Raw genomic sequence first — 17353 nt, forward strand, 5'->3', positions numbered from 1 at the left:
TTATCTAAACACATACCAACCATCTCAACTGGTTCCTGTTGATTTGAGAAGCAGCAGTTCTTCTCCAAAATTTTCCAGATTGCCGAGCCATTCTTCCTATTACAGTGAGTCAGCCCTGAAATACTGTGTGGGGATTTGCCTGCTTGTACTTACAGTCTTACATTTAAAATAACATCTGATTACATCTTGTGATAAGAGAGGTTTGTGGCACTGTGCATTTTAAATAAATAATTAGGAGTTTCAAAGCATGCATGGAGGCACCATGCGGGTACAGGTGAACACGCTGCTCTGAGGTTGATTGGTGTGCTTGGCTGATCGCTCATTTACACAATGATGGCGGATTGGTCAAGAGCTTCATTCATACCTCGGAATGGCTGATTGTAGCACCTGCACCAGATTGCTGCATTAAAGGGAGCCTGCACAGTGAAAGGGAGAAACAAACAACAGATCTGTGAGTGAGAGTGCTGTATTGGGTGCCTGAGCCAGTGTAAGGGAGAAGAAGAGTGGTTGGTAGCCCCATGGAGGAGGAGGAATGAGTGACCAATCGGTGCTCCAGGGGTGGATGTTTTCTTGCCAAGTTAACGGATAAGCAGGTATAATGGTGGAGGGGTCCTTCCTAGAGATCCCAGATATGCTAGGACAGCATGGTGGATGATGGAAGGACAACTGACTCTGAGCAGTCCAGCAGAGTGAGGACCGTGGCTGCTTGTGTCTCTGGTGGCTGCAAGATCTGAGCAGGATGAGTCGGAGAGAGACGAAGAATGGAGGTTGTGCTGGGCTCAGGTGAAAGAAGTGTAACCACTCAATAACTGTATGGTTTTATTCTGTGTTTGTTATTTATTAATTGGATTTTAACTCACGGACGTCTCTGACTTGGTTGGTTGATTACCCTTCTGAAATACACGGTTAATGACAGATGCACGTGATTAGCTTCATTTCTTGTGTCCTTGCAAGTTACTGATAAATGGTCCCATGGAGTCAGAGTTCTGCTATACTAGATTATACTGATTCCTAATTATATTAAATTATTGATTATATTTTATCAATACTATCTTATCAGTAGATAAAATACCAATACTGTCTTATTGACAAGATCAATACTAATTAGTGATTTGTCTTATTAACGCTTAACCTTGCAGAGATGTAGCAGCGGGACTGGGTCACAGATCATGAGGCTTTAATTAAAACACTTTTTGAAGAGTGCTAAAGGTTAAAGCTAAAAGTTAACAAGAACGTATAGTAAGTCATGCTATTTTCTAACCTGCATAATGCAGAGAAGGGTTGCAGGGGTCTGCTGGAGACTATCCCAGCTGGCATAGGGAAGAAGGCAGAAACAGACCCTGGACAGGGCACCAGTCCATCGCAGAGCAAACACACACTAGGGCCAATTTAGCATCACCAGTTCACGGAACCTGCATGTCTTTCGACGGTGGGAAAAAAACTGGAGCACCAGGAGGAACCCCATGCAGACATGGGGAGAACATGCAGACTTTAAGCAGGGAGGACTTGGGACGTGACCCTGGGTATCATTATTGTGAAGCAGCAGCGCCACCAGCGTGAATATAAGTCTTTGAATTTATTCAATATATTATCAAATAGTGAAAATCATATTTAACAGTAGGTAGATAGATAGAGTAAAAATCAACTCTAACATTGTTTTCTACCTATTGATCAGACTTTGGGTGTCACATCATTTCCTGGCCCTTTCACCTTGTGTGCCATTATATACAGAAACCCAAAACTGGCTTTGAAAAGATGGGCACCATCTCAGGGGTTTAACTGGTAACTGGAAACCCGTTAAAAATATGGTAGATACAGAAAACAAAGTAGTGCTTATGCTCATGAAACACTGCATACCGTATATACTCACGCATAAGTCGGGACTTGATTTTACTGTATAATTTCTGGTATTTTATAATGTTGGTCATATAAGTTGAATGCGGAAAACTCACGCTATTGGTCCAAGGGTTTATGATATGCTAACGCCCACCTGAGAGAGTAACCACGGAGCTATGTGGGTGCGGCAATGCGCTGTATCAGCATGTGCGCCTAGCCCCCCTCTCTCTCTCTCACTCTATTGTGCCTACGTGACCAACGGTAATACCCAAACTATTCCGAAGCGACGTTTGCACTGATTTCTGTTTTTTGCATCTCACACCCTCATACACCTTTATCGTAAGAGCATCCCTTATCTACAATGCAGCGTTCGATCAGAAGAAAATATGAAGCTGGATTTAAATTAAACCTCGTTGAAGTGGCAAAAGAATTTCGTAACTGCGCTGCTGCACCAAAATTCGGTGTGTGTGAGATTGGAGGAAGCAAGAAGATGTAAAAAAAAAAAAAAATGTCACATTTTTGAACGGGTGTGTAAGTCGGGGTCTGATTTTATGATCGATTTTTCAGGTTTCAAGACCTGACTTATAAGTGAGCATATACGGTATATAACAAATGATATTCATTATGTAACAACATGTGACTTGCACGGTGAAATGAAACCCCTGGTGCATGCAGTAGTCCTTACCATAGCACGTATCCAACAGCAAAGCTACATACTGTCACAAGTCCACAAAGCCTACTGGGGTAACGATGGTGTGTCGTTCTCATCTCAATTAAAATAAAAGGCAAGACAGTTGTATGCTGCAAAAGGAAGTGAGAAAATGTATTTAGTTTTCAACTGGGCATCAACATCAGACGTGTCTGAAATATTGAGCAAAGATGCCAGAAGACTAAATAAAGACTGATTCCTGAATGGAGTTGCTAAGAAGGCAAAACTGGCTAAGAGATTAGGGTTTTAAACAGATATCACATTTTCAATATTTTCATCAACTATATCACACTTTAGGTAAACATGCTTCAGAGACATTACTGCATGATATTTAGTGACTATCGCTACTGATGTAAAGAAACAGTTATTTAGTCTGTTTCTTTGATTTATGCTACTGTTTGACAGGAAGAACATCTTAAACTAGACAAACATAGTAAAAAAGAGAGCCAGCTGGTGGTAAGCATATGGAGGCAAGATGAACTGCTACTTACACTCCCAGGCCACTTTATTAGGTACACCTGTTCAACTGCTTGTTAACTCAAATATCTAATCAGCCAATCACATGGCAGCAACTGAGTGCATTTCAGCCGGTTGACATTGTCAAGATGACCTGCTGAAGTTCAAACCAACCATCAGAATGGGGAAGGAAGGTGACTGAAGTGACTTACGACAGCAAGCATTGTGCATCACTGCCAAGATCATCGTGAGGGCCTCCAGCTGGCGAAGTTGGTTTTACATCCACCCTGCAGAATTATCACCCGGCCATACTTGACCATGTAGGATGGTGCACGCTGGTGGCCTTGCCTGACAGTGCCACGTGGGGGTGTACATTTAGTAATGAACATGAAACTGAAGGATCATGTTTGTGTCAGTCCAGCAGTCAGGTAAGTCGTAGGTAGCACACTGGGACAGGTGGCTGCGCATATCCTGCGACTCTGGCTACCATGTGAGGGACTTAAAGTCCAATTCATGTCTTACCGGTGGTATGATTGGTCAACCGTACTAATTGTGATTAGCACAGTGGCACATGCAGCCATGCACAGCCTGAAACGTCAGGCGTACTGACGCATTTGAGGAAGCCGTGAGAAGGCCTTAATGCCCAATTCATGTCATACCAGTGCTATGATCGGTCATCCATACTTATTGTGAGCAGCACATGTGTGCACAGAGCCAGGCATAACCTGCAACATCAGGCGCAGCAACGTATCTGAGAAAGCCGTGAGAAGGATTCGATGTCCAATTCTTGTCATACTAGTGGTGTGATTTGTTGGCTGTACTTATTGTGAGTAGCCCAACAGTGTGTGTCGCTGTACATAAACAGTAAATGACACACGTAACTGGAGTGTCTGAGGAAGCTGCGAGAAGGACCTAATGCTCAATCCGCATCATACCAGGGGTGTGATCAGTCGGCCGTGTGTATTATGAGGAACACAGTAGCATAACCTGTAACGTCAGGCCCACCAGTGTGTCTATGGTAGCCGTAAGAGGTGCTTGAAACCCAATTTTAACCCCGCCATCCCACGATCAAGAACACCATGGGTCGCGCAGCATGTGTCATGGCATAAGCTGTCGACTGAGACCAAGATGAAGCTTCAAAGACCAGGGTGTGCATAAATTTTTGCATGACAGACAGACAAGCTGGCAGTTTTAAATATATACAGCAGATAATACATGAAATAAAGCTGTAACTTGCTCTCTCCTATCTGTTCTTTTACACTAATTACCAGGGGTTACACATGTTAAAGAAAGGGGGACGTGTTGAACTACAGGAGCAGTCAGTCCTAAGAGAACAGCGATTTGGGGCATTGCATCAAGGTTGACATAGGAAAGAGTCTTAAAGTAAAAACAGGGTGACCCCAGGACCCTACCACAACTGAACACACACCTGTAGGTCTCCATGCATAAAATGTTGCAGTTTGTATGTCTGATTGTGTTTTTTGTTTAACCTGATGCAGACCCACAAGTGCAGTCTGTTCTGGATCAACAAATCACATTTGCTCTCACGTTGGAATTATTTCTTGCACGTCACTGCTTTTGTAAACTGTGTTTATGGAAATGATATAACCAGTTCTGGATCCAGTTGTTCTTTTTAACCCCCGGTCAGTGGGAATTCTTTATTCTTGCATTCCAGATGTTTGTACCCACAGCAAATACAGACTCGGGCCTTTCCTCCCATCCAACTTCAGATGGTCTTTACTTATCTGCACTTTAAGCTTTATCATTCAACTATAAATACAGACTGAATGACCAGCAGATGGTGTATTAATAATTTCACTCATCTTGTTTGTCTCAAACCAAATACCTCCGTTTATGTTACTTAAGGTCTGAAGAATGCTGGGTTCCCTTGAACAGCTGTAATGGCTTTCCTTTTACTGAGGGTTTTTGGTACTAGGGTGTTGTACCATGTTAGCCATTATGAATGTAGTGAGAATTATAGCAAAATGACGCCTTTTATAGGCTAACTAAAAAGATTACAATAGTCTGGCTTTCAAGGCAACTCGGGCCCCTTCTTCAGGCAAGATGTGATACAGGAACTGAAGTTCTATGTGTTTATATAGACACCAGGACAAGAAACAACATTGGAAAGCCTTTAAGTGAGACATCTTAAAGGTAAGAAATTAATAGACCTCTCCAGGCTACGATTCATTTAACAAGAGAGGAGAACAATGTATGGTCAAGATCTTTGGATGAGATGATTGTCCAACAAAGTCTTTTGAAGTTTCTGATGAGACTGGTTGTCTGTGTCAGTCCAAGATGTGAGGGTTGTTTGCATCTCTTGGACTGACACAGACAACCAGTCTCATCAGAAACTTCAAAAGACTTTGTTGGACAATCATCTCATCCAAAGATCTTGACCATACATTGTTCTCCTCTCTTGTTAAATGAATCGTAGCCTGGAGAGGTCTATTAATTTCTTACCTTTAAGATGTCTCACTTAAAGATTTTCCAATGTTGTTTCTTGTCCTGGTGTCTATATAAACACAGAGAACTCCAGTTTCTGTATTACATCTCGCCTGAAGAAGGGGCCCAAGTTGCCTTGAAAGCTCACAAATTGTCATCTTTTTAGTTAGCCAATAAAAGGTGTCATGTTGCTATGATTCTGAGAGGTTTGAAAAGCAAGTGTAATATTTAAGTTTAAATAAGTCAGAATATATTCTCTGATTGTCTTTTTCAGCTATTCACTGTTTTGCAAGAATGAATATTTAAGGAGCGTACGCAGCATGTGGGGTAGTTTACTGTCGTGGCAGACACGGTTCACTTAGTACGGCATGTACAGCTTTCTTGATTCTCTCACTAAAAATGAAATGTTGCATAACGTTCAAAAATATCCACCTATTTTTTTCAGCTATTTAAAGATGTATAAGGAGGCAGAGTGTTCAGTTAAAAGAGAGACGAGACACAAACATGGAAAGCAAACTTGAGATTGCAAGCCAAGGCCCACTGCCACACGAACAGAATGTGCCAACTCAACAAGAAATAAATCAGGTATACTGGTAATACTCATAAAGAAATATAGTCATGTGAAAAAGGGAGTACGCCCCATGAAAGTGATTGACTTTTCTGACATATTTAAACAGACAAATATTAGATCTTCATGCCAACACTGTTTACATCAGGGGTCCTCAACTCCAGTCCTGGAGGGCCGCAGTGGCTGCTGGTTTTCATTCTCACCCTTTTCTTAATCAGTGTTTTTGCTGCTAATTAACTTGCTTGACTTGCTCTTGAAGACTCAGACCCCTTAATTGTTTCTTTTTCCTTAATTAGCAGCCAAACAACAATGAGATACAAAATGAACCAAAACAGGACCAGCAAATGGTGTCCATCAAACAGTATCTATATATAAAATCCAACGTCTGTCTGTCCTCTTTTCACAAGAGAACTACTTAATGGATTTAGATTGGGTTGTTTTCTAGAATTTGCTTGAACATTCCGGTTGATTTTGCGACTTCTCTCATCACGCTAAGACTCATAGTTCTCTTGCAGGAGTGATAGATTGACGCTAATCCGAGACAGAGGCTGTGGGCCGAGTGGAGGGTGAAGAATGACGTCAGGAGTGGGGAGCCGGGCAGGGCCCTCCTGACTGTCCTGTTTAACTTCTACGCGGGCAGAGCCACGGGGGACAGCTAGTCTGAAAATAAAGAAAAGTGAAGACTTGGGAATGCTGATCTGCTTGGATCCCCAAAACATTTTAAAGGTGCTCAACAATTTCAGAAATGTCTGCTATTACACAATGAGAGCAGCAACAGGCCATGGAGTTAAAGAATGGATTTAATTAATGACGAGAATCAGCGCCTCATGAAGCAACTGGTTGGCGTTTGAGGCTCTGACTTTATTTAGTCTTCAGTTGGCTCACTCACTTCACATTTCATTTCTGTTTGGGTGCCATTTAAGGAAAGAAATGAAGGAATTCAGAGGAACAATTAAGAAATTCAGGGGAACAAATCTTAAAAAAACAAGTCCATTAAAATGAATGGAAAAGGAATTTATTAGCAGCAAAAACAGGTCACTAGTTAAGAAAAGGGTGAGAATGAAAACCTGCAGCAACTGTGGCCCTCCAGGACCAGAGTTGGGGACCCCTTGTCTACATTTTAGAACAATCGGGACGAGAACAGGCCGTTCAGCCCAACAAAGTTCACCAGTCCTATCCACTTAATTCTTCTAAAACAAATCATCAAGTCAAGTTGTGAACGTCCTGAAAGTCCATCAGACTACTTGGTCACTCATTCCAAGTGTCTGTGGTTCTCTGTATAAAGAAAAACTTCCTAATGTTTGTACAAAATTTACCATTAGCAAGTTTTCAACTGTCTCCCCGTGTTCTTGATGAACTCATTTTAAAGTCACGGTGTGTCTAAGTTATCCCATTGTAACCAGTGTTCACCACACACGATGTACTGGTACGCCCTGGCTTTGAATCCAGTCAACCCTCAAGTCTTCTACGTTGATGTGCCACTTTGTGTAAACCGCTACGACGGGATAGTGAAACCACACTGAACCTGTTTATCTGTTAATGTTTATTATTAACAGGCCGAAATATTAATGTACTCTGCCGGTACAATTCCTCCTCTGACAGTTAACGCAATGAACACTGGGAGAGACTCACACTGATGACGTAGCATAACACAAAGAAAGGATTTGTGAAGCTGTTAAGGGTTTGACACCCATATATTTGAATCATCCATCCATCAATTATCCAACCCGCTATATCCTAAGTACAAGGTCACTTGGGGTCTGCTGGAGCCAATCCCAGCCAACACAGGATGCAAGGCAGGAAACAAACCCCGGGCAGGCCGCCAGCCCACCGCAGTATTTGAATCAAGACCATGCTATACTTTTTGTCCAAATATGAAATATGGGTTCCATATTTTGAAATGGGATATTCGTGCTTTTGGGCAGTATGGTATGGAGATCAGGGCTTGCGTCCTCCCTGTGTCTGCATGGGTTTCCCACCACTGCCCAAAGACATGCAGGTTAGGTGAACTGGCGACACAATATCGGCCCTAGTGTATTCAATTCTTTATTGTCATGTGTACAAGTACCATGTACAATGAAATGTTTGCTTGCATGTGCCCCCACAAACAGTGAACATAGACAAAAAAAAAAAAGAAACACACAATAAATAAATGAATATATGTAAGTAAATAAATAAAACCAGAATCCTAGGAGACAGTGGCAGAAGTATATGCGCCAGTAGCAGTGGAGGTGACACAAGGTTGCTGATTGTTCATGAGTCTGATTGCAGTTGAATAGAAACTGTTCCTGAACCTGGAGGTGTGCGTCCGAATGGACTTTAGTTGCTTCCCAGATGGGAGGAGGGTGAAAAGTGACAGTGCAGGGTGGCTGGGGTCCCACCTGATACTCTCACTTTCCTGAGACAGCATATAGTGTGGATGTCATGGATCGCAGGGAGCTGTGTGCCCGTGATCTGCTGTGCTGTGTTCACCACACGCTGCAGAGCTCTGCAGTCCTGAACTGAGCAGTTGCTGTACCAGGATGTGATGCATCAGTACACCTGTAGAATCTGCACAGGGTTGTGGGGGACATCCGGGCCTTACTCAGTCTCCTGAGGAGGTAGAGGCATTGTTGGGCTTTCTTGACTACTGCCACAGTGTGACTTGACCATTAAAGGTCATCAGTGAGGATGACTCCGAGGAACCTAAAGCTGCTGACCTGCTCCACAGCCTCACCTCCGATGTAGATGGGGCTGTGCTCTGTTGCCTGTTTGCGGAAGTCCACAGTCATCTCCTTAGTTTTGCTAACGTTGAGGGTGAGGGTTGTTGTCCTGACACCATTCTGCCAGGAGTCTGACCACCTCCTTGTAGGCCGTTTCATCGTCCTTGCTGATCAGACCTATTACAGTGGTGTCGTCAGCAAACTTGAGGATGGTGTTAGAGCTGTACTTAGCTACATCTGGCGTGTGTGGTTGCCCTGCGATAGACTGGTGCCCCTTTCAGAGTTTGTTCTTGCCTTTCACCCACTGCTCACTGGGACAGATTCCAGCCTTAACTGCGACCCAGGTCTGGATTGAGTGGGTTAGAAAATGACATATTAGTGCTTTATCATGTTCGTTAACAGTCTGGCCGATGCTTGTGGAATTCATTTTGTAACATTATCCACCAGTCTGTTAAAGTTGCTTGCAAGGTGGTCTAAGTTAGTATGCAACCTTTTGCCTTTTTCTCAGAATCCAAGGAGACCACTGCAACGGCACTTATAGTCTCAAGTCTTGGTACGTTGCTAGTCCGCAGCTCTCGGGCACACTTCTGCAGTGCTAAACCTCCAAAATTAATCTTGTTACCATAAATATGTTGTCACGCATGTGTGACTCAGGATCACCTTCCAGGCTCAACTGAGGTTAACGTTACCACCTCGGGACAAGAGAGGGCGCTCTCGCTAATGGTATCTTCTCTTTCACCCTTAGCCCATATTGCTCACATTGAGGGCACCCAGCCTGGGCTGTGACACCCGCAGAAGGCCCTGCCCCTTGTGGTTGGGATTCCATAAAAAGTGAAGCTCCCAGAAGGTGGCGTGTCATTTGCGACCAGGAGTCGATACTAAATGAGCTCTAGACAGCTAGAAACCAGAACAGAAACTCAGGGTTAGACAATTTTGTGGTCGGTATCTTTTCTGTTGTGCTTTTGAAACTTTTTGTTTCAGACTATTTAAACAGGGCTACCGGGTGGGCAACCTAATGATTCTGGCTATGTCACTATGGTTCCTTACCGCCAGTCACAATGTACCAAGACCAGATCAACATAGGACCATCCCGAACTGACAGTACACTGCAACTGACCCAAACTGTTTACACAATCAATGTAGGCCTTTTTTTAAACTTTTAAACAGCATTCTTATATTATTTATATGACAATCTTTAAATTTTCTCTCCTTATCATGGTAGAGAGTTTTGATTGCCCCTGTGACCCTGGAAACAATGTTGTCCAGAGCAGAAACTCCTAGTAGTGCCTCCAAAGACAAACTGGTCCCAGATGAGGGGTCAGACAAAAAGTGATATAAAGTCCCTATAAATTTAAAAAGAGAACCCCCAAACTGGTATAGGGTTACCGGGGCCTACTCCTAGAACCAAGCCTGGGAGAGGTGGTGAGAGCCTGGCAGCTGGGCTTACCACAGGGACTGGTCAGGCACAGCCTGAAAAAGCAACGTGAGACTGCCTTCCTATGGACCCTCCACCTGCAGGAGGAATAGGGGTCGGTACAATGTGACCTGGCCCTAGAACCGTTGCCTCCATGACCCAGCTTTGGATAAGTGGGAGCAAATGAATGAATGAATCTTTAAATTAGGATGCACTGTGATGTTGTTAAAAAGAACTTAGTTGTCTTCATTAGTTTGTTGTAAAAATTTGTGGGCCCCTAATTACAATGTAAAAAACAAGGCAAACACCCCAGTTGGCTCTACTACTGTCTTGTTTCTTCTCAATAAACAAATTAATGACGACTCAAATATTGTACACTTGTAGCAAAAGAGACCCCGAAACAAGTTTTAGATAAAATGTTCTGCGGATTTGTTCGATCTTTCAGTTAGACGGCTCAGAAAACAATTTTAGTTGTACTCTTTGTCTACCTTAAACACGAGGGAATTGGACCGCAGACTCTCTGGCCCAGCATGTTGTTTGAACGGAGGCCAAGTCAACCTCTGATCAGATTACAAGGCTTTCTCTGAAAGGCAAGATAACTTTGTGATAAACAGAGAAAAACAAACGTGCTAATTATTATGTCGCCATCGATGCAATACAGCAGATCAGACGCTTTAAAGAAATCTTTAGGAGCGAGTTAACTTAAACCAAATGACTGGAATACTTCTTAGGAGTATGTTACTCTTTACTCTTCTCCTTTTGGTGAGCTGAGCCTTTTCTTTCTCTCTCTTTTTTTTAACTATTAGTCTAACATTTTTTTGCTGTTACTAAATTCTAATGTAATCCACAGTTGTTTGCCCTGGCAAACGTTCAGGACCAGGACCCCATGTTTTAATGGTTATAGTGTGACTATTACGCAGTTCTCTGAGAATGTATTCCAATCTAATTTTTGGCATAATTAATTGTAATACAGCATCTTACTTTATGCTGTAATGTCAAAAAGTAAACACAATGTTGTGCTTTAAATTTAATGTAAAAACGTTCACAGTGACCAAGATTTCTTCAGAGATTGATGGCACTAAAAAAAGATTACTTTTTTGGAACAAATTCTAAAAACATTTTCCAGGTACGAGATCTGTGCCAAGAATCCATTAAATAAAGGGTCAGCATAAGAAGGAAGAACACATTCAATGAAGACACAATCATTTTGAAGTACCCTCAAGTATAAAAGTAAAAGTTAATTTTAGAAAGTTAATGTGTGTTTGCTTAATTTGTATAGTGGAGAGTACCCTTAGTCTGTCACATGGGAGTCGAGGGTTCGGTTCCTGAACAGACAATTAAAAATTACAATGCCGTCCACAATGTTTGGGACAAAGACTCATTTTTCCTTGATTTCCCACTCTGCATTTTAAAATTACAAATCAAGATAGATAAGATTGATAGATAGATAGATACAGAAAACATTATATGATAGACAGATAGATATGAAAGGCACTATATAATAGATAGATATGAATGGCAGTATATGATTGATAGATAGATATAAAAGGTGCTATATAATAGATAGATTGAAAAGGCGCTATAAAATAGATAGACAGATATGAACAGAACTATATGATTGATAGATAGATATGAAAGGTGCTATATAATAGATAGATATGGATGGCACTATATGATAGATAGATATGAGAGGCACTATTTAATAGACAGATAGACATGAAAGGCACTATATGATAGACAGATAGATAAGTTTATTCATCCCCTCAGGGAAACTGAGGCATCCAGTATCTCAATCACAGAGTTTGAGTGCAGACTTTCATTTAAGGGGATTTGCAGACATTTCTGTCACACAACACTTTTCAAAACGCCCCCCCCCCATTTCAGGGCACCATAATGTTTGAGACAATTGGCATCACATGTGTTTGTGATTCCTCAGGTGGGTTTCGTGACTTCATAAGTGACTTCAGCCTGTATTTACCCTTTGGAATCTGTAGTCACCAATGTTCAACATGAGGTCAAGAGTTGCACCAATGAAAGTCCAAGAAGACATTATGAGGCTGACAAACAAGACTAAAACCATTAGAGTCATCGGAAAAACCTTAGGATGACCAAAATCAACTGTCTGGAATATCAAGAAGAAGAAAGAACACACTGGTAGGCTCAGTAATCACAAAGGGACTGGTAGGCCAAGGAAGACCCCCACTGCTGACGACAGAAGAATCCTCACTATGGTAAATAAAAAGCCCCAAACACCTGTCTGACAGATCAGAAACAGTCTTCAGGGTGCCGATATGGACGTGTCAGAGACAACTATCAGCAGAAGACTTCATGAACAGAAACACAGAGGAGCTCACACTGCAAGATGCAGACCACAAAAACAGGATAGCCAGACTACAGGACTTCAGAGAGCCTGCAGAATTCTGGGAAAAGGTCTTGTGGACAGACGAGACAAAGATGAATCCCATCAGAGAGATGGTGAGAACAAAGTGGGGAGATGACAAGGAACTACATGAGATCCAAAGCAAACCACCTCATTTGTTAACCATGGCGGTGCTGGGGGTGTTATGGCTTGGGCATGTATGGCTGGCACAGGTCCAGGCACACTTTCCTTCATTGATGATGGAGCTTCTGACAGCACAATGAATTCTGAGGTGTGTAGAAACATCTGATCTGCTCAAGTTCAGTAAATGACGACAAACTCAATGGATGGCACTCCATTTAACAAAATAATGATCAGGCATGCTGCTGTGGCAATGTGCGAGTTTTCCAAAGCTTAAAAATTGAAAATTCTTGAGTGGCCAAGCCAGTCAGCTGATTTAAATCCACTTTTGCAGGCCTTCCATATGCTGAAGAGAAACCTTAAGGAAACAAGCACCCCCGATACAAGCAGAAGCTGAAGATGGTGGCATGAGAGGCTTGTTAGAGCATCACCAAAGAAGACCCTCAGCACCTGCTGATGTCTATGAATGGCAGACTTCAAGCAGTCATTGCATGCTGGGATATGTGACAAACTCCTAAATATGACAACGGCTCTAATAAACCTCCCATTGCTGTGTACCAAACATGATGGTGTCCTCAAATTGGGGGGTGGCATGTAGAAAAAGTGTTGTGTGACTGAAATTCTGCAAATCCCCTTCAATGAAAGTCTGCACTGTGCACTTTAATCACAATGTCTGAATTGTTTGATTTGTTATTTTAAACTGTGGAGCAGAAGGGTAAATCAAGGAAACGTGTCTTTTGTCCCAAACATTATGGAGGTCAGTCTATGGGTTCAGATCATGGAACAAGCTGTACTGGGGGTTCAAAGGGGGCTACAACAAGGGGTTGCAAACCTTGACCAAGTAAAAAAATAAGCTATGCCAAGATGAAGAAAGAAATCAGATGGATTTTCAATGCTCTGTTAGCCTCTCATTGAGGTGGCCAGTGGGAAAGACAACAAGAAAGATTCTAAATTAAAACTTAACTAACAAACACTTGATGGTGAAAGCTTCAAAAGAGTAATGTGTGAAGTTCAATCAATCATCAACAATAGACCCCTAAAGCAAGGCTTATCTAAACTTCTGTGTTGACCCTACACCATACCTTCTTAAAAATAATAGTTCTTTAATGGCGCTTTATGGTTCTTTTAGTTGGTTGTATGGTTCCTTGCAACACAAGCTTGACAAAACTCCATTTCATTTTGTGGATGGGTTCTTTGTGCTTTGAAAAACTTCCTAGTATGTACAAAAAACTGAATTCTTTAATATATTCAGCGGGTTGGAAAATGGATGGATGGATGGTAGGCTACCAGGCAGGACACTAAAATATTAAGAAAAGTTGAACTTAGCCTGTGTTATTGTAAGGAAGAGTCCCTTTAAAATCATGAACCATTGGTATTTCACCAATCTGTTACCATCTTGTCAGGATTAATTATTGTATAGAGCCGGTTACAGATCTAAATAAATAAAGGTTCATTATGGAACCTTCATGTGGGTGCGTGTTCTGTGAAACACAGCTGGTTCCCCTATCTCTGGCACCTTTATTTTTAAGAGTGCAGGCTATGCTGGCAAAAAATGTTTTATACTTCTGAGCCGCGGTGCAATGCAGGCACATGTCTGGATATTAGTTGGGCAGTGTCTGTAACATAAAAGAAAAGCAAATCTTCTTCTTTCGGCTACTCCCGTTAGGGGTTGCCACAGTGGATCATCTTGTTCCATATCCTCTACATCTTGTTCTGTTACCCCCATCACCTGCATGTCCTCTCTCACCACATCCATCAACCTTCTCTTAGGCCTTCCTCTGATCCTCTTGACTCACAGCTCTGTCCTTAGCACCCTCCTCTCAATATGCCCAGCATCTCTCCTCCGCACATGTCCAAACCAACACAATCTCGCCTCTCTGACTTTGTCTCCCAACTGTCCAACCTAAGCTGACCCTCTTAATGTCTTCATTTGTAATCAATTAATGTTGATTTATTTTGTTTTATAATTGTGTCTTTCATTTTTCTATTCTTTAATATGTAAAGCACTTTGAGCTACTGTTTGTATGAAAATGTGCTATAGAAATAAATGTTGTTGTTGTTCCTGTCCATCCTCGTCACAACCAATGCAGATCTGAGCTTCTTTAACTCTGCCACCTCCAGCTCTGTCTCCTGCTTTCTGGTCAGTGCCACCGTCTCCACCCTATATAACATAGCTGGTCTCACAGCCATCCTGTAGACCTTCCCTTTAACTCTTGCTGATATCCGTCTGTCACAAATCACTCCTGACACTCTTCTCCACCCATTCCACCCTGCCTGCACTCTCCAGGATCATTGCTCCTTTTGCTACACATTTTCTTCTATAGCCAAACACATTTTTCCACTTTTTCCATACATAAGCCAGTCAATATTGTGCTCCACAAAATGGCCGCCACCTGATTGTCTATATAGTGCCGTGATGAGGTATCTTATAAATATTTTATAACTTGTTCGACAAGTCTTTCCTTGATCCGCTCCATGTTAATTTAGAATAATGGAAAAATGAACGGAAAAACATTTTAGAAAATATGTAGTTGCCAAACTGGCCAATCAGAGTCGTAAGTGTCTGAAAAATTGTGTGGACATGACATGTAGTCACATTTCTGAAGAGATGCACATCAGGCTATAGATATAAGATAGGATATAAGATGCCCACTATATTCGAAGACACAGGAAGCATGTTCAGTACAAGGCTGATTTGTTTTGGAAAAACAGTACTTGCCAGTACTACAAGTAAGTCCAAAATGGCTCACAGGAAGCAGAGTATTATGGTGCAAGGACAGTCGCGTAGTTAGGGGCGGGCAGAGGGGGCAGTCCACCCTGGGTGACATTATTGGCCAAAAGGCTCAGTACAATTTGTGTATAAGCAGCAGGGTTCGGAAGAATATCACTCACAAATGAAAAAAGTAAAATTCTCTGATTTTTATCCACAAATGCTTCAAAAATAATTTTCAGACTGTCCTTCTGTGATGGCATCAGACACTGCAGTTAAAATGTATGAGGCGATAATAAAAGTAAACATTACACCGATATTAATTTCTAGGCAGATAAACAACTAATTTACAATTTATAATTTCGTTTTGCTATCAATCCAAATGCGTTCCTGCTCATCCCCACCTATCACTTGTACACTACACTGGTTCTGGTTTTCACAGCGTAATTATATTAAACTAATAATCAAAACACGGCTTATCAGTGCTTCTATACTATATTCTTGTCTAGTTAATTCTTATAAATAATTATATGTGAAAAATTATTGCTGTTTCTCTATATATGAATAAACCTATGCAAAATGTATCTTAATTTTTCTCTATACATCATTTTAATTTTCTATTTAAATAGGTTAACATATTCTGATGTGTTGGAGGGCAGCAAATTGAAGCACTGACTCGCCCCGCCTCGAGCGTCATCACCTCTAGCTACGCCACTGTGCAAGGAACTTCATCAGAATCGGGTGAAGTTAAGAGTGGTGTCCCACAGGGGTCAGTGCTAGGGTCGCTGCTATTTTTAGTATCTATAAATGATTTAGATAGGAATATAAGTAACAAGCTGGTTAAGTTTGCAGATGATACCACGCTGTGTGGATTGGCAGATAATCTCAAATCTGTTGAGGGATTTGGACAGCATACAGGCCTGGGCAGATTGAAATTTAATGTCAGTAAATGTAAAGTATTACATGGTGGAAGTAAAAATGTGAGGTTTGAATGCACAATGGGAGATCTGAAAATCAAAAGGATGCCTTATGAGGAGGATTTAGGGGTTGTAGTGGACTCGACACTATCAGCTATGTTCAGAAGCCATTAAGAAGGCAAACAAAATGTCAGGTTATATAGTGCCTTGACGTGTGCAGGCTACAACTGAAGACCTCTGAAAAAGTCGCCTAATGTGACATGGCCTTAACTGGTGACTCCGCATTTCTTATGCGAGGGCATGCCCAGGAATGGACTGGCACCTTTGCTGTTATACAATACAATTTATTTTTGTATAGCCCAAACTCACACAAGAAGTGCTGCAATGGGCTTTATTAGGGCCTCCCTTTTGACAGCCTAGACTGGACTCTCTAAGAAGACAAGAGAAAACTCCGGGAAAAAATGGAAGAAATCTCGGAAAAGGCAATTCAAAGAGAGAGACCCCTTTCCAGGAAGGTTGGGCAGGCAGTGGGTGTCAATAAAAGGAGGTAAATAGAATACAATACACAGAACAGAACACAAGTAATCCTCAATACAATATAATAGTGGAGTAGAAATATTACAAGTACAGAGCAGAATTTAACAGTAGATGATATCACATAATAGGATTTGGATTTGGTTGTAAACTGAAGCCTTGAGTTGGAATATTACTGTTGTACTATCGTATTGTATTGAGGATACTTGTGTTCTCTTCTGTGTATTGTATTGACCCCCTTCCTTTTGACACCCACTGCACGCCCAATCGACCTGGAAAGGGGTCTCTCTTTGAACTACCTCTCCTGAGGTTTTTTTCCTTGTCTTTTTAGACAGTCATGGGGGGGCTGTCAAAAGGCAGGGCCTGTTAAAGCTCATTGCGGCACTCGTTGTGTGATTTCGGGCTCTATAAAAAATAAACTGTATAGCATAAGCAGGTTCTATTACAGACAGATGGTTGTCTTTGCCTGCAGAAGAGTAGAAAACTGGTGATTATTAACAGCAGATCCTTAGATTCTTAAGTATATGGTACTCAGACATAACCAATTCAATTTACATCAGCG

General features: G+C 41.7%; 2 protein-coding genes across 4 annotated transcripts in view; one reads left to right on the forward strand and one right to left on the reverse strand.

The window, feature by feature from the left end:
* Window positions 1–17353, forward strand: part of adat2 (adenosine deaminase tRNA specific 2) — a 61276-nt gene that overhangs the window by 36192 nt on the left and 7731 nt on the right. The gene's annotated exons all lie outside the window — the stretch shown is intronic.
* aig1 (androgen-induced 1 (H. sapiens)) overlaps window positions 1–17353 on the reverse strand; it is a 109242-nt gene that overhangs the window by 4971 nt on the left and 86918 nt on the right. For 2 of the 3 annotated variants that reach the window (XM_039737986.1, XM_039737988.1), the window contains exon 4: window positions 2522–2637. The exons of the other annotated variant lie outside the window; for it this stretch is intronic. In XM_039737986.1, the coding sequence (XP_039593920.1) occupies window positions 2522–2637 (116 nt within the window). The remainder of the gene's footprint in view (window positions 1–2521; window positions 2638–17353) is intronic. 3 annotated transcript variants of the gene reach the window in all.

This window comes from Polypterus senegalus, chromosome 16, assembly GCF_016835505.1.
Source record: "Polypterus senegalus isolate Bchr_013 chromosome 16, ASM1683550v1, whole genome shotgun sequence".
NCBI lineage: Eukaryota > Metazoa > Chordata > Cladistia > Polypteriformes > Polypteridae > Polypterus > Polypterus senegalus.